Source organism: Pseudophryne corroboree, chromosome 3 (genome assembly GCF_028390025.1).
Source record: "Pseudophryne corroboree isolate aPseCor3 chromosome 3, aPseCor3.hap2, whole genome shotgun sequence".
Classification (NCBI taxonomy): domain Eukaryota; kingdom Metazoa; phylum Chordata; class Amphibia; order Anura; family Myobatrachidae; genus Pseudophryne; species Pseudophryne corroboree.
Window position 1 is genome coordinate 205763943 of NC_086446.1, and position 22503 is coordinate 205786445.

The 22503-nt window shown below is 45.9% G+C and overlaps 1 protein-coding gene across 4 annotated transcripts in view; it reads right to left on the bottom strand.

The window, feature by feature from the left end:
- Window positions 1-22503, bottom strand: part of CDH23 (cadherin related 23) — a 1868204-nt gene that overhangs the window by 837262 nt on the left and 1008439 nt on the right. For all 4 annotated transcript variants that reach the window (XM_063958779.1, XM_063958778.1, XM_063958784.1 and 1 more), the window contains exons 12-13: window positions 9061-9210; window positions 6358-6516 (exon numbers count right to left, since the gene is read on the bottom strand). In XM_063958779.1, the coding sequence (XP_063814849.1) occupies window positions 6358-6516; window positions 9061-9210 (309 nt within the window). The remainder of the gene's footprint in view (window positions 1-6357; window positions 6517-9060; window positions 9211-22503) is intronic.

Here is a 22503-nt window from a genome sequence, read left to right on the forward strand (position 1 = left end):
GATGTAGGCAACCTTGGATCTTGGCGTGGGGAAATTATGTGGCAACAACTCAAACTGGATTTCACATTGGTTGAGAAACCCGCGACATAACTTTGGACTGCCATCATACTTGCTTGGCACGGGCAGGTGCAGACGTGACACTGGAGCTGATGCAGCCGGCATAGAGGAACTCACAGCACTGGCAGGTGCTGGAGTAACAGGAACAGTAGGAGTGAGTACACTAGGCAGGGATTGCTGTAGTGTATCAATCCGGGAGGACATCCCTTGCAGGAATTGAAACATCTGCTGCTGCGCATCCTCTTGACCATCCAGACGGGAGACCAGATTTTGCAAGGCCTCTGACCCCACACTCCGTCCACCATCCGAGTCCATCGATCCTGGACTTACTGTCAGATTGTGTTTTGGCTGTGTCCCCGGAGGGGGCGCTAGTGGGTCAGTGGAGGTAGCTGGGAGAAAACGAGGAGGCTGGATAACGTTCCTGCGCATGAGCGCAATGATATTTATTAGCAGATGATATAAACAGAATGGCAGCAGAAATAATAATAACAAATGGAAATGTCAATCACACAGCGTAATAGCTGAAAGTCTATGGCAACAGGATGACAGATGACTGGAGAAATAATAACCGGTAATATGTTAAACAGAAGAACAGGTGTTTGTAGAGATGATTCTGGTTTGGAAACCAGTGCAGGTTTTAAACATGAAACTTGGCAGTGAGATGTTGAATGGCAAACCTGGTAGCAGAGGCAGGAGTCTGACTATCCACAGTGCAGGTGGTGAAGCACTGACAGCAGCAAGCTGTATCACAGGTGGAGGAATGGAGCACACCTGGAGTCAGTCTCAACTGCAAGGCTGAAGCACACAAGGTGGTGATGAGTGTGAAGCCTGTTTGAAGTTGCAGGTATTGCTGGGCCTTGAAGTTCCACGGAGCTGTGCAGAGTAACCAGAAGTACAAGTCTTTCAGTAGAGAGCCAGGAACACGGAAGGAACAGGTACAGATCCTTTCACATGGGTCGCAGGAGTGACACAAAGTCCAGGATGCCTGCAGACTGATCCTGCAGTCTCTTATGTACCCCTTGGTGCACAGGCATTGGATGAGTGAGGGAAAGTGGGTGCGGCCAAGCACCGGATTGGCCGCTGTATGCTGGTTGTTGTGAACTGTCATGGCGGCGCCCATGCCGCGGCCTAGCGGGAACGCGGCGCGCTACACGCCTGCTGTCTCAGGAGCGCCCCCAGGCCCGTGATGGCGTCCAGAGGCAGGGACACGGACGACAGGTGACCGCAGGGAGCCAGGTCGGAGTCCGCAACGGCGGACGGATGTCAGCTTGGTGAGTCGATTCCTGACACCGTAAGAGGTTGTCAGCTGTGTGCCTCTTCTGAAAAGCGGTGATACGAGTTGGCATTTGCGAGATGCTGCTACTGGTTCCGCCGCTGCTGTTCTTGCTGCGGGAGGCAATACATCTACCCAGTGGGCTGTCACAGTCATATAGTCCTGAGTCTGCCCTGCTCCGCTTGTCCACATGTCCGTGGTTAAGTGGACATTGGGTACAACTTCATTTTTTAGGACACTGGTGACTCTTTTTCTGACGTCTGTGTACATTTTCGGTATCGCCTGCCTAGAGAAATGAAATGAAATACTAGAGAGAACCTAGATGGTATTTGGTACCGGGAACACAGTATCTCAATCAAGTCTGTAGTTGCCTGTGAATTAATGGTGGATAACGGAAACACGTTTCTCACCGCCCAGGCTGCCAAGGCCTGAGTTATCCACTTTGCAGCAGGATGACTGCTGTGATATTTCATCTTCCTCGCAAAGGACTGTTGGACAGTCAATTGCTTACTGGAAGTAGTACAAGTGGTCTTCCGACTTCCCCTCTGGAATGACGATCGACTCCCAGCAGCAACAACAGCAGCGCCAGCAGCAGGAGGCATTACACTCAAGGATGCATCGGAGGAATCCCAGGCAGGAGAGGACTCGTCAGACTTGACAGTGACATGGCCTGCAGGACTATTGGCTTTCCTGTGTAAGGAGGAAATTGACACTGAGGGAGTTGGTGGTGTGGTTTGCAGGAGCTTGGTTACAAGAGGAAGGGATTTAGTGGTCAGTGGACTGCTTCCGCTGTCATCCAAAGTTTTTGAACTTGTCACTGACTTATGATGAATGCGCTGCAGGTGACGTATAAGGGAGGATGTTCCGAGGTGGTTAACGCCCTTACCCCTACTTATTACAGCTTGACAAAGGCAACACATGGCTGGACACCTGTTGTCCGCATTTGTGTTAAAATAATTCCACACCGAAGAGGTGATTTTTTTGGGGTAATTTGACCAGGCATGTCAATGGCCATATTCGTCCCACGGACAACAGGTGTCTTCCCGGGTGCCTGACTTAAACAAACCACCTCACCATCAGAATCCTCCTTGTCAATTTCCTCAGCGCCAGCAACACCCATATCCTCATCCTGATGTACTTCAACAGTGACATCTTCAATTTGACTATCAGGAACTGGACTGCGGGTGCTCCTTCCAGCACTTGCAGGGGGCGTGCAAATGGTGGAAGGCGCCACCTCTTCCCGTCCAGTGTTGGGAAGGTCAGGCATCGCAGCCGACACAATTGGACTCTCCTTGGGGATTTGTGATTTAGAAGAACGCACAGTTCTTTGCTGTGCTTTTGCCAGCTTAAGTCTTTTCATTTTTCTAGCGAGAGGATGAGTGCTTCCATCCTCATGTGAAGCTGAACCACTAGCCATGAACATAGGCCAGGGCCTCAGCCGTTCCTTGCCACTCCGTGTCGTAAATGGCATATTGGCAAGTTTACGCTTCTCCTCAGACGCTTTTAATTTTGATTTTTGGGTCATTTTACTTAACTTTTGTGTTTTGGATTTTACATGCTCTCTACTATGACATTGGGCATCGGCCTTGGCAGACGACGTTGATGGCATTTCATCGTCTCGGCCATGACTAGTGGCAGCAGCTTCAGCACGAGGTGGAAGTGGATCTTGATCTTTCCCTATTTTACCCTCCACATTTTTGTTCTCCATTTTTTAATGTGTGGAATTATATGCCAGTATCAATAGCAATGGCCTACTACTATATATACTGCGCACAACTGAAATGCACCACAGGTATGGATAGATAGTATACTTGACGACACAGAGGTAGGTAGAGCAGTGGCCTACTGTACCGTACTGCTATATATTATATACTGGTGGTCAGCAAACTGTGCAAAACTTAAATGCACCACAGGTATGGATGGATAGTATACTTGACGACACAGAGGTAGGTGGAGCAGTGGCCTACTGTACCGTACTGCTATATATTATATACTGGTGGTCAGCAAAATGTGCAAAACTGAAATGCACCACAGGTATGGATGGATAGTATACTTGACGACACAGAGGTAGGTAGAGCAGTGGCCTTCTGTACCGTACTCCTATATATTATATACTGGTGGTCAGCAAAATTATGCACTGTACTCCTACTATATACTACAATGCAGCACAGATATGGAGCATTTTTCAGGCAGAGAACGTATAATACTGGTGGTCACTGGTCAGCAAAACTCTGCACTGTACTCCTCCTATATAATACTGCTGGACCCCAGTCCCCACAATAAAGCAGTGTGAGCACAGATATATGCAGCACACTGAGCACAGATATGGAGCGTTTTTCAGGCAGACAACGTATAATACTGGTGGTCACTGGTCAGCAAAACTCTGCACTGTACTCCTCCTATAATACTGCTGGTCCCCAGAATAAAAGTATGCAGCCCCCTGAAACAAAGTGAGAGGACGCCAGCCACGTCCTCTCACTATCATTTCCAATGCACGAGTGAAAAATGGCGGCGACGCGCGGCTCCTTATATAGAATCCGAATCTCGCGAGAATCCGACAGCGGGATGATGACGTTCGGGCGTGCTCGGGTTAACCGAGCCATACGGGAGAATCCGAGTATGCCTCGGACCCGTGTAAAATGGGTGAAGTTCGGGGAGGTTCGGTTTCCGAGGAATCGAACCCGCTCATCTCTAATCCATATACAGGTTGAGTATCCCTTATCCAAAATGCTTGGGACCAGAGGTATTTTGGATATGGGATTTTTCAGTATTTTTGAATAATTGCATACCATAATGAGATATCATGGTGATGGGACCTAAGTCTAAGCACAGAATGCATTTATGTTACATATACACCTTATACACACAGCCTGAAGGTAATTTTAGCCAATATTTTTTATAACTTTGTGCATTAAACAAAGTGTGTCTACATTCACACAATTCATTTATGTTTCATATACGCCTTATACACACAGCCTGAAGGTTATTTAATACAATATGTTTAATAACTTTGTGCATTAAACAAAGTTTGTGTACATTGAGCCATCAAAAAACAAAGGTTTCACTATCTCACTCTCACTCAAAAAAGTCAGTATTTCGGAATATTTGGATATGGGATACTCAACCTGTACTATATACACATACACACTTACACATACTCTACATAAACATATAGTTTAGATTTATTGTTACAGACTATGAGGACTATTTATTAACATTATTTTTGCAAACTTTTTTTGAAAAAGGGTGTTTTCACACCCCTTTTACATTATTTTAGTATCACTGAAATGTATTAAAGGGAATTTGGAGCAGTTTTCGTGAAAATCTGCTCCAAACCCTTTAATTGTCATTTTATTTTAGTAACCCACATCGCATTCCACATACTTATAATGGGAAATGCGATGTGGCTGAATTAAGTAATTTAGTGCAGCAGCACACTTTACAGCACCAGGGGTCACAGCAACGCACAGGAATTTGCGGCGCAGGGGGTTGTCGAGATGGGGGGAGGTCAACCCGGTGGCGGTGGTAGCAGCGATGTCAGCGCATGTGCAGCAGGACATTGGGGGATTTTTCATGAAAAATACCCTGATACTGTTGTGGAGTGTCATCGCAGGGACAGAGCTAGCTCGTAAGCTCTGTCACTGCATGTGATAATTGGTACATCCATGCAATGTAATCAAATATCGCAGTGCGAATTAGGTCAATTTTATCACCTGTCATCTGCATCCTTGGATGCAGATGGTGATAAATAGGCCTCTAAAATGTTTCTATTTAGCCTGCATACTCAACCAATAATCACCACAGACCAGTGGTTTAAAACTGTGTGCCATGGCACCCTGGGGTGCCTCAGGACACTTGCAGGGGTGCCTTTGGTTGGCGGTCCAGGACCAATACAAATTACTTATGGTCAATGTAATAGGCAAAACCAGTGGTTGTGGCTGTCAATCATAAAACATACGGACAAACAGAAGCGAATCCTGTCCCTCACCACACAACTGAACCTACGGTTGACATATAAACACAGTTTAATTCATTTAATTTTTCTTTCTAAATTTCTCAATCAGAAACGTATAGCCTAGGGGTGCTGTGAAAATTATTCTGATACTCTAGGGCGCCGTGATTCAAAAAAGTTTGGGAACCACTGCCATAGACAGTAATAAGAATGAAAGCCTTATACAGTAAAGATCAAAATAAATGTAGTTAATTACACAATGAATATGCTGAGAAGATATTTCTGCACAAAGGACCAATGAAGGAAGATGTTAGTTATATACAATTAGAAAATAAAATTTTGAACGTACACAGGCTCAAATGCAATGTATATACTAATCCTCAACTGTCTGTGGCAGGAACTAACAGTGACTGAAGCCGGCTACTACACAGTACCTGTATCCCCAACAGCAGCTACAACTGTAATTCTGCTACCTTATGTATCAAGGGGATGTGTTTCATTGACCGGCTGTCGGGATCCCAGCTTTCAGAACTGCATCTGTATCAAGCATAGCTCACATTTACAGGCCTAATTCAGACCTGATCGCAAAAGCAAAATCTTTCTCCAATGGGCAAAACCATATGCACTGCAGGTGGGGCAGATGTAACATGTGAAGAGAGAGTTATATTTGGGTGGGTTATTTTGTTTCTGTGCAGGGTAAATACTGGCTGCTTTATTTTTACACTGCAATTTAGATTTCAGTTGGAACACACCCCACCCAAATCTAACTCTATCTGCACATGTTACATCTGCCCCACCTGCACTGCACATGGTTTTACCCATTAGAGAAAAATGTTGCTGTTGCGATCAGGTCTGAATTAGGCCCTACAGTGATAGCTCATTTGGACAGGACCATCTTCTATTAAACATCACTACATGTCTTTTCACTAACCTGTCACTACATGTTTCATGAACCTGTCAATGTACAGTGACGATTAATATGTTCTCAATATATAAAACTATATAACACACACTGAGTAAGGAGTAATACAATAGCCTGTGAACAAAAGTGATTTCAGTATAAAGTGTTACTCACTAAGACTTTGAGAATAGTGGTTCCCACAGTAACGTTCTCGTATAGAGTAATGTTGTAGAGCGACTGACTGAAGATGGGGCGGTTATCATTCTCGTTGATCAGATTAATCTTCACTTGGGAAAATCCCACATGGTCCAAGACACTTTCATTTGCAAATAGCTATAAAAGAGAAACTATGTTATAGAAATATAGCAATATAAAGATGTTAGCCACTAGTAATGAAACTGAATTTTCTTCCCTTTGTCTGCTCTTATATTATTCCCACAGAATAGATAACTTTACCTCTTTAAGGGGGGACATTTACTAAGCACTGATAAGAGCGGAGAAGTGACCCAGTGGAGAAGTGCCCCTGGCAACCAACCAGAACTGAAGTAACATCTATAATTTGCATACTATCACATTATACAAAGCTGCTGATTGGTTGATGGGGCCACTTCTCCACTGGCTCACTTCTCCACTCTTATCACTGCTTAGTAAATGTCCCCCCTAATGGATATACAAGTGGTGTGCAATAAGTTCTCGGATGCACAATAAGTATTATATTAACAAACAGAGTGAACATTAATTTTTTTTCAAAGTATTCACTAGAGGTGTCTATGCAAAGTTGCAAGTGCTCAAACCACTTGGTGAAGCAGCTGGACCAGTCCAAAGGAAGGAAGTCCTATACATGCTGGATAAAGGTCTCCACGGCATCTTCTGATAACTCAAAATGAATCTCACCCCCCATCTTAAGTGCCCGGGCACCCCCAAGGCTTAATCCAGCCCTGCCTTTGACTGTAGGTAGTTAATATCTGGCCACAGTCATCCAGGGTAATTGCATTGTAATGGCCATTTTATTTGCTCTTGCTTGTCTTTAAACATTCTCCTGTTTTCATTTAATTTATAAAATGATAATTGTGACATTGAACAATACCAGCCATATTTTTCTTACATTAACTAAGCATCTGTCCTACTCTATGTTTTGCTGTGTATAAAGCTATGAAACCAATACATGTCATTCTTAGTTTATCCCCTCTGAGTAACCCAGATTTAGCTTTCTGTTGCCGTATTATTAAACATTTCATATAAAGAATGTTTTTAAAAGAAATTATAAACTGACTCAGCATTACATGATGGTCAAATGGCAAATAACCTGAATTAGTGACAGCTTGTAGCTCTTTGCTGATTCCTCGTAGGAGTTTTAAAACCAGATCTTTTATTCTTAGTGGCAAACAGGAATTGTTGGAATTGTTACAGACTTATACTAACACTGTGGATTTATGACTGGGAAATGCAAGATGCTATAAAAAATACAACCCAAGCAGACGGCAGGTAATAGCAGTGTTGGTCGAGAGGAGCATTTATGCTCGGTAAAACTTTTACAGCCCTCTCCGTCAGACAGAAAACATGTCCTGACTAACCTTTTAGCACCACACACCTCAACAAAATACAGTGCTTGACAGCATTATACTGTGCATAAGTGTCTAACAACAGGACCCAAATAGAAATGTTTTTGAAGATATGCTACACTAGCCTGTATAGCTTTATATCACATACCTGGTGTGGTTGTCATAGTAGTCTACATTGAGCTCCAGTTATCAAATACAATATTATACAGATAATACACAACTATTATATAACTGTGTAGCTGCAAAAGCTAAGAAAAACTAATAAAGAGGTACTATGAATTCAGACATATTAATAATTATTAGCATTATTATCATCATTTATTTGTATGGCACCACAAAGGTTCGACAGCACTGTACAAAGTGCATAAACATAAACAGTATGACGAGCACAAGAAAAAAAAAGACATCCAGTACAAAACATTGCAGAAGATGGCAACAAGGTTAATAAACATTTCTGCATCAGTGATCATAATAATGACATAGGAGCGGAGGTCGTAGACGTAAACAGGAGAGGCTTGATGAGGGCTTGTAAGCGAGTGTAAGCAGTTTGAATTGAGCTCTGAAGGGAAAGGGGTGCCACTGAAGGGCTTGTAAGAGAGGGGAGACAGATGTAGTATGTTTGGATAGGAAGATGATCTGGGCAGCAGCACTGAGGATAAATTTGGAGTGGAGAGAGGTGGGATACAGGTTTAGTCATTGATACCTCCAAGACAGTGCACTTGCGGGCTACAAGAGTTGGTGGTTCTGTCAACAGTTAATTAAATTGAGACAGGCGAGGCAATTCAGGAGGTAGAGAAGATAATCAGCTAAGTCTAAGACATGTTAAGTTTACTAAAGCACTGTGAAATCCAGACACAGTATTAGACTGGGGCATGAATGGCTCACCAGGGAATGCAGTGGAAAGAGCCAAAGTTTAAGGTATGTGACCAGCCACCACAGAGGGCCTTGACAAACCATTAGAGAGGACATTAAAGAAACAGGGCCCCTTTAAAAAAAAGTTGGAGACAGGCAAGACCACCCAATTTGATTGGTAGGAGGGCTAACCTTGGTGTTGATTCCATTGAAACAAACCAAGCACCAAAGGTCATCCGTGATCCTCTTCCACCAGGTAAATGACCCCCTGGAGGAGGAAGTGAGGAGGAAGTGGGACCCTCAAACAATGGGGCCCAGCAGGGATTCCCCCCATATACCTGTTGGCCAGTGCAATCCTGTCCAGAAAGTAATAGCAGAGAGAGCGCTGGAGATAGGAGTGAGGAGAGAGGTGGAGAGGTCAAAAGAGCATTTAGTATTTTGTTTAATGTAGAAGGATTCTTACAGAGAACTCATAGCGAGGGATTGTCTCATAATCCAGTGGCACAGCAACTCGCATGCGGATATCTGCTCTCCCTTGGACAGAGGTTGGAGAAATGATGAAGTGGTTGGAGTTGTTTCCCACTAGGTAGACTTCAAAGGCACTGTTCACTCCCTGTACAATAAGAGCAAAGTCCAGATTAGACAAAAGATGAAGAGTATATCAATAGATATGCAATATATAAAATATGTATATAGATCAAAATTAATAATTTGCAGTACTGTGTAAACTATAGCGGAATAAAAAAACAACACAATCTGGATACATGCAGAATACATACTGTAAATAAGGTAAACAAGTGTTGAATTTCTGACAAGTTGTCAAACTGGTTCCTGTTCACCCCTTGTTGACTACAGCGGTCTACAATTCTGCCTTCAAAAAGGTCCCAGTGTGGACCAAAACATTGGCATAATTCTTTTGACTAAAACATTGGAAACTAATATATTACTGAAGTCTGGTGAGTGCCATTTTTTCCCCTTTGGGGATTATATTTTTTTGGGAAATTTGGTTTATTGCATGTCAGTATTCCTAAATGGCACCCCAGCAGCTGGCCCCTTCGGGGTGAGAGTGCAGGGCTTATGATCTTTATTTCCTTTTTTTAAGTTGTCAAACTATATATAAATGACATAAGGTCACAGGTTGAGCATTTAATTTTTATACTGTACCTACAGGTTATTTTTCAAATTTCAATAGATACATTTCAAATACAGCAAACATAAACAACATTCAGAGAACATTTACAAAGTGCAAAATGGCCGCTTTGCAAAGCAAATGAAGTTTGGTCCTTCTGAGAGACTTCATTTTTGCATTTGCACAAGTGTACCTTAATATTCCCCAGAGAGCTGTGTTTGTGGAACAAGATGGCCATGTTTATAGCTGAATAGACATCTGCACATACAGATGGTAGGATTTAGTAGAACTGATGGTGTTCCATGTGAGGTATGATGTAAGCGCATATTATCAAGTATCGGATTTTAGACCTGAACATTATAATTATTTATTGTGGCAATAAGAAATTATTGATATCCGCAAAGTACGAAAGTATACATCCATTGACAGGGGTTCTGAAAGGATCCCATTCTTGGGATGTCTAAAAGTGATCTCTTTACTGACCTCAGCAGACTGGTTCTGGTTTAAAAATTAGTATGGCAGGAAAGGTTCTGTCTCACCCTACTACACATTAGCTGTAGAGGACAAGCTGTTGAATGCTCCGCAACCCTAAGCTTGGTAAATCCGCAATCATAGCAGCCCCCATAGAAATCTATGGGACCTGATTTGTGGGCGGAAATGTAGGGAAGAAATCGAATACGTTTGCTGTGGTCCATCCATATTAAATCCAGGGGATTTGAAAGAGGCTGCCCCTAAATGAGACTGAAATGTAATCATGCACATGACACTATGTAAAACTAAAAAGATTACTATGACTGTGAAACATGCCTCCCCCCCCCCCAACTCCCTCAAAATAAAAAAATAAAAAATGTCAACAAGCAGAGGTTGGATAGAGTGGATAGAAATAAAGTACCAACCAATCACCACCTGTCATTTATCAAACACAGCCTGTAAAATGAGAGGTAGAAGATAATTGGTAAGTACTTTATCTCTCTCCAAGCTTTGATAAATTTCCCCCTTTGAGTGATCTTTTTTTCTCTGACGTCCTAGTGGATGCTGGGAACTCCGTAAGGACCATGGGGAATAGCGGCTCCGCAGGAGTCTGGGCACAACTAAAAGAAAGCTTTTAGACTACCTGGTGTGCACTGGCTCCTCCCACTATGACCCTCCTCCAAGCCTCAGTTAGATTTTTGTGCCCGGCCGAGCTGGATGCACACTAGGGGCTCTCCTGAGCTCTTAGAAAGAAAGTATAATTTAGTTTTTTTATTTTACAGTGAGACCTGCTGGCAACAGGCTCACTGCAACGAGGGACTAAGGGGAGAAGAAGCGAACCTACCTGCTTGCAGCTAGCTTGGGCTTCTTAGGCTACTGGACACCATTAGCTCCAGAGGGATCGACCGCATGGAACTGGCCTTGGTGTTCGGTCCCGGAGCCGCGCCGCTGTCCCCCTTACAGAGCCAGAAGCAAGAAGAAGTCCGGAAAATCGGCGGCATGAAGACTTCTGTCTTCACCAAGGTAGCGCACAGCACTGCAGCTGTGCGCCATTGCTCCTCATACACACTTCACACTCCGGTCACTGAGGGTGCAGGGCGCTGGGGGGGGGTGCCCTGAGCAGCAATAAAAACACCTTGGCTGGCAAAACAATCACAATATATAGCCCCAGAGGCTATATATGTGATAATTACCCCTGCCAGAATCCTTAAAAAAGCGGGAGAAAAGTCTGCGAAAAAGGGGCGGAGCTATCTCAGCGAACTGGCGCCATTTCTCCCTCACAGTTCCGCTGGAAGGAAGCTCCCTGGCTCTCCCCTGCAGTCTACACTACAGAAAAGGGTAAAAAAGAGAGGGGGGGCACTAAATTTAGGTGCAGTAAATATTATAGCAGCTATAGGGGACATAATTCAGTTAGTCCCTGCATTATATAGCGCTCTGGTGTGTGCTGGCATACTCTCTCTCTGTCTTCCCAAAGGGCTTCTGTGGGGTCCTGTCCTCTATTAGAGCATTCCCGGTGTGTGTGCGGTGTGTCGGTACGGCTGTGTCGACATGTTTGATGAGGAAAATTATGTGGAGGCGGAGCAGATGCCCATAGAAGTGATGTCACCCCCTGCGGGGCAGACACCTGAGTGGATGGTTTTATGGAAGGAATTACGTGCAGTCGACTCCTTACACAAAAAATTTGACGACATGCCAAATGCGGGACAGCCGGCTTCTCAGCTCGTGCCTGCCCAGGTGTCTCAAAGGCCATCAGGGGCTCTAAAACGCCCGCTACCTCAGATGGCAGACGCAGATGTCGACACGGATACTGATACCAGTGTCGACGACGATGAATCAAATCTAATGTCCACTAGGGCCATTCGTTGCATGATTGAGGCAATGAAGGAGGTATTACACATTTCGGATATAAACCCAGGTACCACTAAAAAGGGTATTATGTTTGGGGAGAAAAAACTACCCGTAGTTTTTCCCCCATCTGAAGAATTAAATGAAGTGTGTGAAGAAGCGTGGGCTTTCCCCGATAAAAGATTGGTAATCCCTAAAAAATTACTAATGGCGTTCCCTTTCCCGCCAGAGGATAGGGCACGTTGGGAAACACCTCCTAGGGTGGATAAAGCGCTCACACGTTTGTCTAAAAAGGTGGCACTTCCGTCTCCGGATACGGCCGCCCTAAAGGAGCCTGCGGATAGAAAGCAGGAGGCGATCCTGAAGTCTGTATATACACACTCAGGCATTATACTTAGACCAGCTATTGCGTCAGCATGGATGTGCAGTGCTGCCGCTGCATGGTCAGATTCCCTGTCAGAAAATATTGACACCCTAGACAGGGACACTATTCTCCTAACCATAGAGCATATAAAAGACTCAGTCTTATACATGAGAGATGCACAGAGGGAGATCTGCCGGCTGGCATCTAAAATAAGTGCATTGTCCATTTCTGCTAGGAGAGGCTTATGGACTTGGCAGTGGACAGGGGATGCAGATTCCAAAAGGCACATGGAAGTTTTGCCTTATAAGGGTGAGGAGTTATTCGGGGATGGTCTCTCAGACCTAGTTTCCACAGCGACAGCTGGGAAATCAGCATTTTTACCCCAGGTTCCCTCACAGCCTAAAAAAGCGCCGTTTTATCAAGTACAGTCCTTTCGGACCCAGAGAAACAGGCGAGGAAAAGGCGGGTCCTTTCTGTCCAGAGGCAGAGGTAGGGGAAAAAGGCTGCAACAAACAGCAGGTTCCCAGGAGCAAAAGTCCTCCCCCGCTTTTTCCAAGCCCGCCGCATGACGGTGGGGCTCCACAGGCGGAGCCAGGTACGGTGGGGGGCCGCCTCAAAAATTTCAGCGATCAGTGGGCTCGCTCACAGGTGGATCCCTGGATCTTGCAAGTAGTATCTCAGGGGTACAAACTGGAATTCGAGGCGTCTCCCCCCCGCCGTTTCCTCAAATCTGCCTTGCCAACGACTCCCTCAGGCAGGGAGGCTGTGCTAGAGGCAATTCACAAGCTGTATTCCCAGCAGGTGATAGTCAAGGTGCCCCTACTTCAACAAGGATGGGGTTACTATTCCACACTGTTTGTGGTACCGAAACCGGACGGTTCGGTGAGACCCATTTTAAATTTGAAATCCTTGAACACATACATAAAAAAGTTCAAGTTCAAGATGGAATCGCTCAGGGCGGTTATTGCAAGCCTGGACGAGGGGGATTACATGGTATCCCTGGACATCAAGGATGCTTACCTGCATGTCCCCATTTATCATCCTCACCAGGAGTACCTCAGATTTGCGGTACAAAATTGCCATTACCAATTCCAGACGCCGCCGTTTGGACTGTCCACGGCACCGAGGGTGTTTACCGAGGTAATGGCGGAAATGATGATACTCCTTCGAAAAAAGGGAGTTTTAATTATCCCGTACTTGGACGATCTCCTAATAAAGGCGAGATCCAGGGAGCAGTTGTTGGTAGGAGTAGCACTATCTCAGGAGGTGCTACACCAGCATGGTTGGATTCTGAATATTCCAAAGTCACAGCTGGTTCCGACGACACATCTACTGTTCCTGGGAATGATTTTGGACACAGTCCAGAAAAAAGTGTTTCTCCCGGAGGAGAAAGCCAAGAAGCTGTCATCTCTAGTCAGAGACCTCCTGAAACCAAAACAGGTGTCGGTGCATCACTGCACGCGAGTCCTGGGAAAGATGGTGGCTTCTTACGAAGCAATTCCTTTCGGCAGGTTCCATGCCAGAATCTTTCAGTGGGACCTGTTGGATCAATGGTCCGGATCGCATCTTCAGATGCATCGGCTAATAACTAGAGATGAGCGGGTTCGGTTTCTCTGAATCCGAACCCGCCCGAACTTCATGTTTTTTTTCACGGGTCCGAGCGACTCGGATCTTCCCGCCTTGCTCGGTTAACCCGAGCGCGCCCGAACGTCATCATGACGCTGTCGGATTCTCGCGAGGCTCGGATTCTATCGCGAGACTCGGATTCTATATAAGGAGCCGCGCGTCGCCGCCATTTTCACACGTGCATTGAGATTGATAGGGAGAGGACGTGGCTGGCGTCCTCTCCATTTAGATTATAAGAGAGAGAGATTTACTGGAGCTTAGGACTAGGAGGAGTACTGTAGAAGTGTAGAGAGTGCAGAGAGTTTACTAGTGAGTGACCACCAGACAGTGCAGTTTATTTAATATATCCGTTCTCTGCCTGAAAAAAGCGACACACACAGTGACTCAGTCACATACCATATCTGTGTGCACTGCTCAGGCTCAGCCCAGTGTGCTGCATCATCTATATATATTATATATCTGTCTGACTGCTCAGCTCACACAGCTTATAATTGTGGGGGAGACTGGGGAGCACTGCAGTGCCAGTTATAGGTTATAGCAGGAGCCAGGAGTACATAATATTATATAGTGAGTGACCACCAGACAGTGCAGTTTATTTAATATATCCGTTCTCTGCCTGAAAAAAGCGATACACACAGTGACTCAGTCACATACCATATCTGTGTGCACTGCTCAGGCTCAGCCCAGTGTGCTGCATCATCTATATATATTATATATCTGTCTGACTGCTCAGCTCACACAGCTTATAATTGTGGGGGAGACTGGGGAGCACTGCAGTGCCAGTTATAGGTTATAGCAGGAGCCAGGAGTACATAATATTATATTAAAATTAAACAGTGCACACTTTTGCTGCAGGAGTGCCACTGCCAGTGTGACTGACCAGTGACCTGACCACACTGACCACCAGTATAGTTAGTAGTATACTTATATTGTGATTGCCTGAAAAAGTTAAACACTCGTCGTGTGACTTCACTTGTGTGTTGTTGTTTTTTTTATTCTATAAAAATAAAACTCATTCTGCTGACAGACAGTGTCCAGCAGGTCCGTCATTATATAATATATAATATATACCTGTCCGGCTGCAGTAGTGATATATATATATTTTTTATATCATTTATCATCCAGTCGCAGCAGACACAGTACGGTAGTTCACGGCTGTGGCTACCTCTGTGTCTGCACTCGGCAGGCAGTCCGTCCATAATTGTATACCACCTAACCGTGGTTTTTTTTTCTTCTTTATACATACATACTACTACGACATCTCTTTATCAACCAGTCTATATTAGCAGCAGACACAGTACAGTACGGTAGTTCACGGCTGTGGCTACCTCTGTGTCTGCACTCGGCAGGCAGTCCGTCCATAATTGTATACCACCTAACCGTGTTTTTTTTTTCTTTCTTCTTTATACATACATAGTTACATAGACATCTCTTTATCAACCAGTCTATATTAGCAGCAGACACAGTACAGTACGGTAGTTCACGGCTGTGGCTACCTCTGTGTCTGCACTCGGCAGGCAGTCCGTCCATAATTGTATACCACCTAACCGTGGTTTTTTTTTCTTTCTTCTTTATACATACATAGTTACATAGACATCTCTTTATCAACCAGTCTATATTAGCAGCAGACACAGTACAGTACGGTAGTTCACGGCTGTGGCTACCTCTGTGTCTGCACTCGGCAGGCAGTCCGTCCATAATTGTATACCACCTAACCGTGGTTTTTTTTTCTTTCTTCTTTATACATACATAGTTACATAGACATCTCTTTATCAACCAGTCTATATTAGCAGCAGACACAGTACAGTACGGTAGTTCACGGCTGTGGCTACCTCTGTGTCTGCACTCGGCAGGCAGTCCGTTCATAATTGTATACCACCTAACCGTGGTTTTTTTTTCTTTCTTCTTTATACATACATCGTTACATAGACATCTCTTTATCAACCAGTCTATATTAGCAGCAGACACAGTACAGTACGGTAGTTCACGGCTGTGGCTACCTCTGTGTCTGCACTCGGCAGGCAGTCCGTCCATAATTGTATGCCACCTAACCGTGGTTTTTTTTCTTTCTTCTTTATACATACATACTACTACGACATCTCTTTATCAACCAGTCTATATTATTAGCAGCAGACACAGTACAGTACGGTAGTTCACGGCTGTGGCTACCTCTGTGTCTGCACTCGGCAGGCAGTCCGTCCATAATTGTATACCACCTAACCGTGGTTTTTTTTTCTTTCTTCTTTATACATACATAGTTACATAGACATCTCTTTATCAACCAGTCTATATTAGCAGCAGACACAGTACAGTACGGTAGTTCACGGCTGTGGCTACCTCTGTGTCTGCACTCGGCAGGCAGTCCATAATTGTATACTAGTATCCATCTCCATTGTTTACCTGAGGTGCCTTTTAGTTGTGCCTATTAAAATATGGAGAACAAAAATGTTGAGGTTCCAAAATTAGGGAAAGATCAAGATCCACTTCCACCTCGTGCTGAAGCTGCTGCCACTAGTCATGGCCGAGACGATGAAATGCCAGCAACGTCGTCTGCCAAGGCCGATGCCCAATGTCATAGTACAGAGCATGTCAAATCCAAAACACCAAATATCAGTAAAAAAAGGACTCCAAAACCTAAAATAAAATTGTCGGAGGAGAAGCGTAAACTTGCCAATATGCCATTTACCACACGGAGTGGCAAGGAACGGCTGAGGCCCTGGCCTATGTTCATGGCTAGTGGTTCAGCTTCACATGAGGATGGAAGCACTCAGCCTCTCGCTAGAAAACTGAAAAGACTCAAGCTGGCAAAAGCACCGCAAAGAACTGTGCGTTCTTCGAAATCCCAAATCCACAAGGAGAGTCCAATTGTGTCGGTTGCGATGCCTGAACTTCCCAACACTGGACGTGAAGAGCATGCGCCTTCCACCATTTGCACGCCCCCTGCAAGTGCTGGAAGGAGCACCCGCAGTCCAGTTCCTGATAGTCAGATTGAAGATGAAGATGTTGAAGTACACCAGGATGAGGAGGATATGGGTGTTGCTGGCGCTGGGGAGGAAATTGACCAGGAGGATTCTGATGGTGAGGTGGTTTGTTTAAGTCAGGCACCCGGGGAGACACCTGTTGTCCGTGGGAGGAATATGGCCGTTGACATGCCTGGTGAAAATACCAAAAAAATCAGCTCTTCAGTGTGGAGGTATTTCAACAGAAAAGCGGACAACAGGTGTCAAGCCGTGTGTTGCCTTTGTCAAGCTGTAATAAGTAGGGGTAAGGACGTTAACCACCTCGGAACATCCTCCCTTATACGTCACCTGCAGCGCATTCATAATAAGTCAGTGACAAGTTCAAAAACTTTGGGCGACAGCGGAAGCAGTCCACTGACCAGTAAATCCCTTCCTCTTGTAACCAAGCTCACGCAAACCACCCCACCAACTCCCTCAGTGTCAATTTCCTCCTTCCACAGGAATGCCAATAGTCCTGCAGGCCATGTCACTGGCAATTCTGACGAGTCCTCTCCTGCCTGGGATTCCTCCAATGCATCCTTGCGTGTAACGCCTACTGCTGCTGGCGCTGCTGTTGTTGCTGCTGGGAGTCGATGGTCATCCCAGAGGGGAAGTCGTAAGCCCACTTGTACTACTTCCAGTAAGCAATTGACTGTCCAACAGTCCTTTGCGAGGAAGATGAAATATCACAGCAGTCATCCTGCTGCAAAGCGGATAACTGAGGCCTTGACAACTATGTTGGTGTTAGACGTGCGTCCGGTATCCGCCGTTAGTTCACAGGGAACTAGACAATTTATTGAGGCAGTGTGCCCCCGTTACCAAATACCATCTAGGTTCCACTTCTGTAGGCAGGCGATACCGAGAATGTACACGGACGTCAGAAAAAGACTCACCAGTGTCCTAAAAAATGCAGTTGTACCCAATGTCCACTTAACCACGGACATGTGGACAAGTGGAGCAGGGCAGGGTCAGGACTATATGACTGTGACAGCCCACTGGGTAGATGTATGGACTCCCGCCGCAAGAACAGCAGCGGCGGCACCAGTAGCAGCATCTCGCAAACGCCAACTCTTTCCTAGGCAGGCTACGCTTTGTATCACCGCTTTCCAGAATACGCACACAGCTGAAAACCTCTTACGGCAACTGAGGAAGATCATCGCGGAATGGCTTACCCCAATTGGACTCTCCTGTGGATTTGTGGCATCGGACAACGCCAGCAATATTGTGTGTGCATTAAATATGGGCAAATTCCAGCACGTCCCATGTTTTGCACATACCTTGAATTTGGTGGTGCAGAATTTTTTAAAAAACGACAGGGGCGTGCAAGAGATGCTGTCGGTGGCCAGAAGAATTGCGGGACACTTTTGGCGTACAGGCACCACGTACAGAAGACTGGAGCACCACCAAAAACAACTGAACCTGCCCTGCCATCATCTGAAGCAAGAAGTGGTAACGAGGTGGAATTCAACCCTCTATATGCTTCAGAGGTTGGAGGAGCAGCAAAAGGCCATTCAAGCCTATACAATTGAGCACGATATAGTAGGTGGAATGCACCTGTCTCAAGCGCAGTGGAGAATGATTTCAACGTTGTGCAAGGTTCTGATGCCCTTTGAACTTGCCACACGTGAAGTCAGTTCAGACACTGCCAGCCTGAGTCAGGTCATTCCCCTCATCAGGCTTTTGCAGAAGAAGCTGGAGACATTGAAGGAGGAGCTAACACGGAGCGATTCCGCTAGGCATGTGGGACTTGTGGATGGAGCCCTTAATTCGCTTAACAAGGATTCACGGGTGGTCAATCTGTTGAAATCAGAGCACTACATTTTGGCCACCGTGCTCGATCCTAGATTTAAAGCCTACCTTGGATCTCTCTTTCCGGCAGACACAAGTCTGCTGGGGTTGAAAGACCTGCTGGTGACAAAATTGTCAAGTCAAGCGGAACGCGACCTGTCAACATCTCCTTCTTCACATTCTCCCGCAACTGGGGGTGCGAGGAAAAGGCTCAGAATTCCGAGCCCACCCGCTGGCGGTGATGCAGGGCAGTCTGGAGCGACTGCTGATGCTGACATCTGGTCCGGACTGAAGGACCTGACAACGATTACGGACATGTCGTCTACTGTCACTGCATATGATTCTCTCAACATTGATAGAATGGTGGAGGATTATATGAGTGACCGCATCCAAGTAGGCACGTCACACAGTCCGTTCTTATACTGGCAGGAAAAAGACGCAATTTGGAGGCCCTTGCACAAACTGGCTTTATTCTACCTAAGTTGCCCTCCCACAAGTGTGTACTCCGAAAGAGTGTTTAGTGCCGCCGCTCACCTTGTCAGCAATCGGCGTACGAGGTTACATCCAGAAAATGTGGAGAAGATGATGTTCATTAAAATGAATTATAATCAATTCCTCCGCGGAGACATTGACCAGCAGCAATTGCCTCCACAAAGTACACAGGGAGCTGAGATGGTGGATTCCAGTGGGGACGAATTGATAATCTGTGAGGAGGGGGATGTACACGGTGATATATCGGAGGGTAATGATGAGGTGGACATCTTGCCTCTGTAGAGCCAGTTTGTGCAAGGAGAGATTAATTGCTTCTTTTTTGGGGGGGGTCCAAACCAACCCGTCATATCAGTCACAGTCGTGTGGCAGACCCTGTCACTGAAATGATGGGTTGGTTAAAGTGTGCATGTCCTGTTTTGTTTATACAACATAAGGGTGGGTGGGAGGGCCCAAGGACAATTCCATCTTGCACCTCTTTTTTCTTTTCTTTTTCTTTGCATCATGTGCTGATTGGGGAGGGTTTTTTGGAAGGGACATCCTGCGTGACACTGCAGTGCCACTCCTAAATGGGCCCGGTGTTTGTGTCGGCCACTAGGGTCGCTAATCTTACTCACACAGTCAGCTACCTCATTGCGCCTCTTTTTTTCTTTGCGTCATGTGCTGTTTGGGGAGGGTTTTTTGGAAGGGACATCCTGCGTGACACTGCAGTGCCACTCCTAGATGGGCCCGGTGTTTGTGTCGGCCACTAGGGTCGCTTATCTTACTCACACAGCGACCTCGGTGCAAATTTTAGGACTAAAAATAATATTGTGAGGTGTGAGGTATTCAGAATAGACTGAAAATGAGTGGAAATTATGGTTATTGAGGTTAATAATACTATGGGATCAAAATGACCCCCAAATTCTATGATTTAAGCTGTTTTTTAGGGTTTTTTGAAAAAAACACCCGAATCCAAAACACACCCGAATCCGACAAAAAAAATTCGGTGAGGTTTTGCCAAAACGCGTTCGAACCCAAAACACGGCCGCGGAACCGAACCCAAAACCAAAACACAGAACCCGAAAAATTTCAGGCGCTCATCTCTACTTATAACCCTGTCTCCAAGAACCAGGGTGTCTCTGCTGTGGTGGCTGCAGAGTGCTCATCTCCTAGAGGGCCGCAGATTCGGCATACAGGACTGGGTCCTGGTGACCACGGATGCCAGCCTTCGAGGCTGGGGGGCAGTCACACAGGGAAGAAACTTCCAAGGACTATGGTCGAGTCAGGAGACTTCCTTGCACATAAATATTCTAGAACTAAGGGCCATTTACAATGCCCTAAGTCAGGCAAAACCCCTGCTTCTACACCAGCCGATACTGATTCAGTCAGACAACATCACGGCGGTCGCCCATGTAAACCGACAGGGCGGCACAAGAAGCAGGACGGCAATGGCAGAAGCCACAAGGATTCTCCGATGGGCGGAAAATCACGTGCTAGCACTGTCAGCAGTGTTCATTCCGGGAGTGGACAACTGGGAAGCAGACTTCCTCAATAGGCACGACCTCCACCCGGGAGAGTGGGGACTTCATCCAGAAGTCTTCACACTGATTGTAAATCGTTGGGAACGGCCACAGGTGGACATGATGGCGTCCCGCCTAAACAAAAAACTGGAGAGATATTGCGCCAGGTCAAGGGACCCTCAGGCGATAGCGGTGGACGCTCTAGTGACACCGTGGGTGTACCAGTCAGTTTATGTGTTCCCTCCTCTGCCTCTCATACCAAAGGTACTGAGAATAATAAGAAAACGAGGAGTAAGGACAATACTCGTGGTTCCGGATTGGCCAAGAAGAGCTTGGTACCCGGAACTTCAAGAGATGATCTCAGAGGACCCATGGCCTCTGCCGCTCAGACAGGACCTGTTGCAGCAGGGGCTCTGTCTGTTCCAAGACTTACCGCGGCTGCGTTTGACGGCATGGCGGTTGAACGCCGGATCCTAAAGGAAAAGGGCATTCCGGAGGATGTCATTCCTACGCTGATTAAAGCCAGGAAAGATGTAACGGTAAAACATTATCACCGCATATGGCGGAAATATGTTGCTTGGTGTGAGGCCAATAAGGCTCCAACAGAGGAATTTCAGCTGGGTCGATTTCTGCACTTCCTACAGGCAGGAGTGACTATGGGCCTAACATTAGGCTCCATTAAGGTACAGATATCGGCTCTGTCGATTTTTTTCCAAAAAGAACTAGCTTCACTACCTGAAGTTCAGACATTTGTAAAAGGAGTGCTGCATATTCAGCCCCCCTTTGTACCTCCAGTGGCACCCTGGGATCTCAACGTGGTGTTGAATTTCCTAAAATCACATTGGTTTGAGCCACTAAAGACCGTGGATCTAAAATATCTCACGTGGAAAGTGGTCATGTTATTGGCCTTGGCTTTGGCCAGGCGTGTATCAGAATTGGCGGCTTTGTCATTTAAAAGTCCTTATCTGATTTTCCATATGGATAGGGCAGAATTGAGGACTCGTCCCCAGTTTCTCCCTAAGGTGGTATCTGCTTTTCACTTGAACCAACCTATTGTAGTACCTGCGGCTACTAGCGACTTGGAGGATTCCAAGTTACTGGACGTAGTCAGGGCCTTGAAAATTTATGTTTCCAGGACGGCTGGAGTCAGGAAAACTGACTCGCTATTTATCCTGTATGCACCCAACAAACTGGGTGCTCCTGCTTCTAAGCAGACTATTGCTCGCTGGATTTGTAGCACAATTCAGCTGGCGCATTCTGCGGCTGGACTGCCGCATCCTAAATCAGTAAGAGCCCATTCTACAAGGAAGGTGGGCTCATCTTGGGCGGCTGCCCGAGGGGTCTCGGCTTTACAACTTTGCCGAGCTGCTACTTGGTCAGGGGCAAACACGTTTGCAAAATTCTACAAATTTGATACCCTGGCTGAGGAGGACCTTGAGTTCTCTCATTCGGTGCTGCAGAGTCATCCGCACTCTCCCGCCCGTTTGGGAGCTTTGGTATAATCCCCATGGTCCTTACGGAGTTCCCAGCATCCACTAGGACGTCAGAGAAAATAAGAATTTACTCACCGGTAATTCTATTTCTCATAGTCCGTAGTGGATGCTGGGCGCCCGTTCCAAGTGCGGATTGTCTGCAATACTTGTACATAGTTGTTGTTCACAAAAGGGTTATGGTTATGAGCCATCTGTTGAGA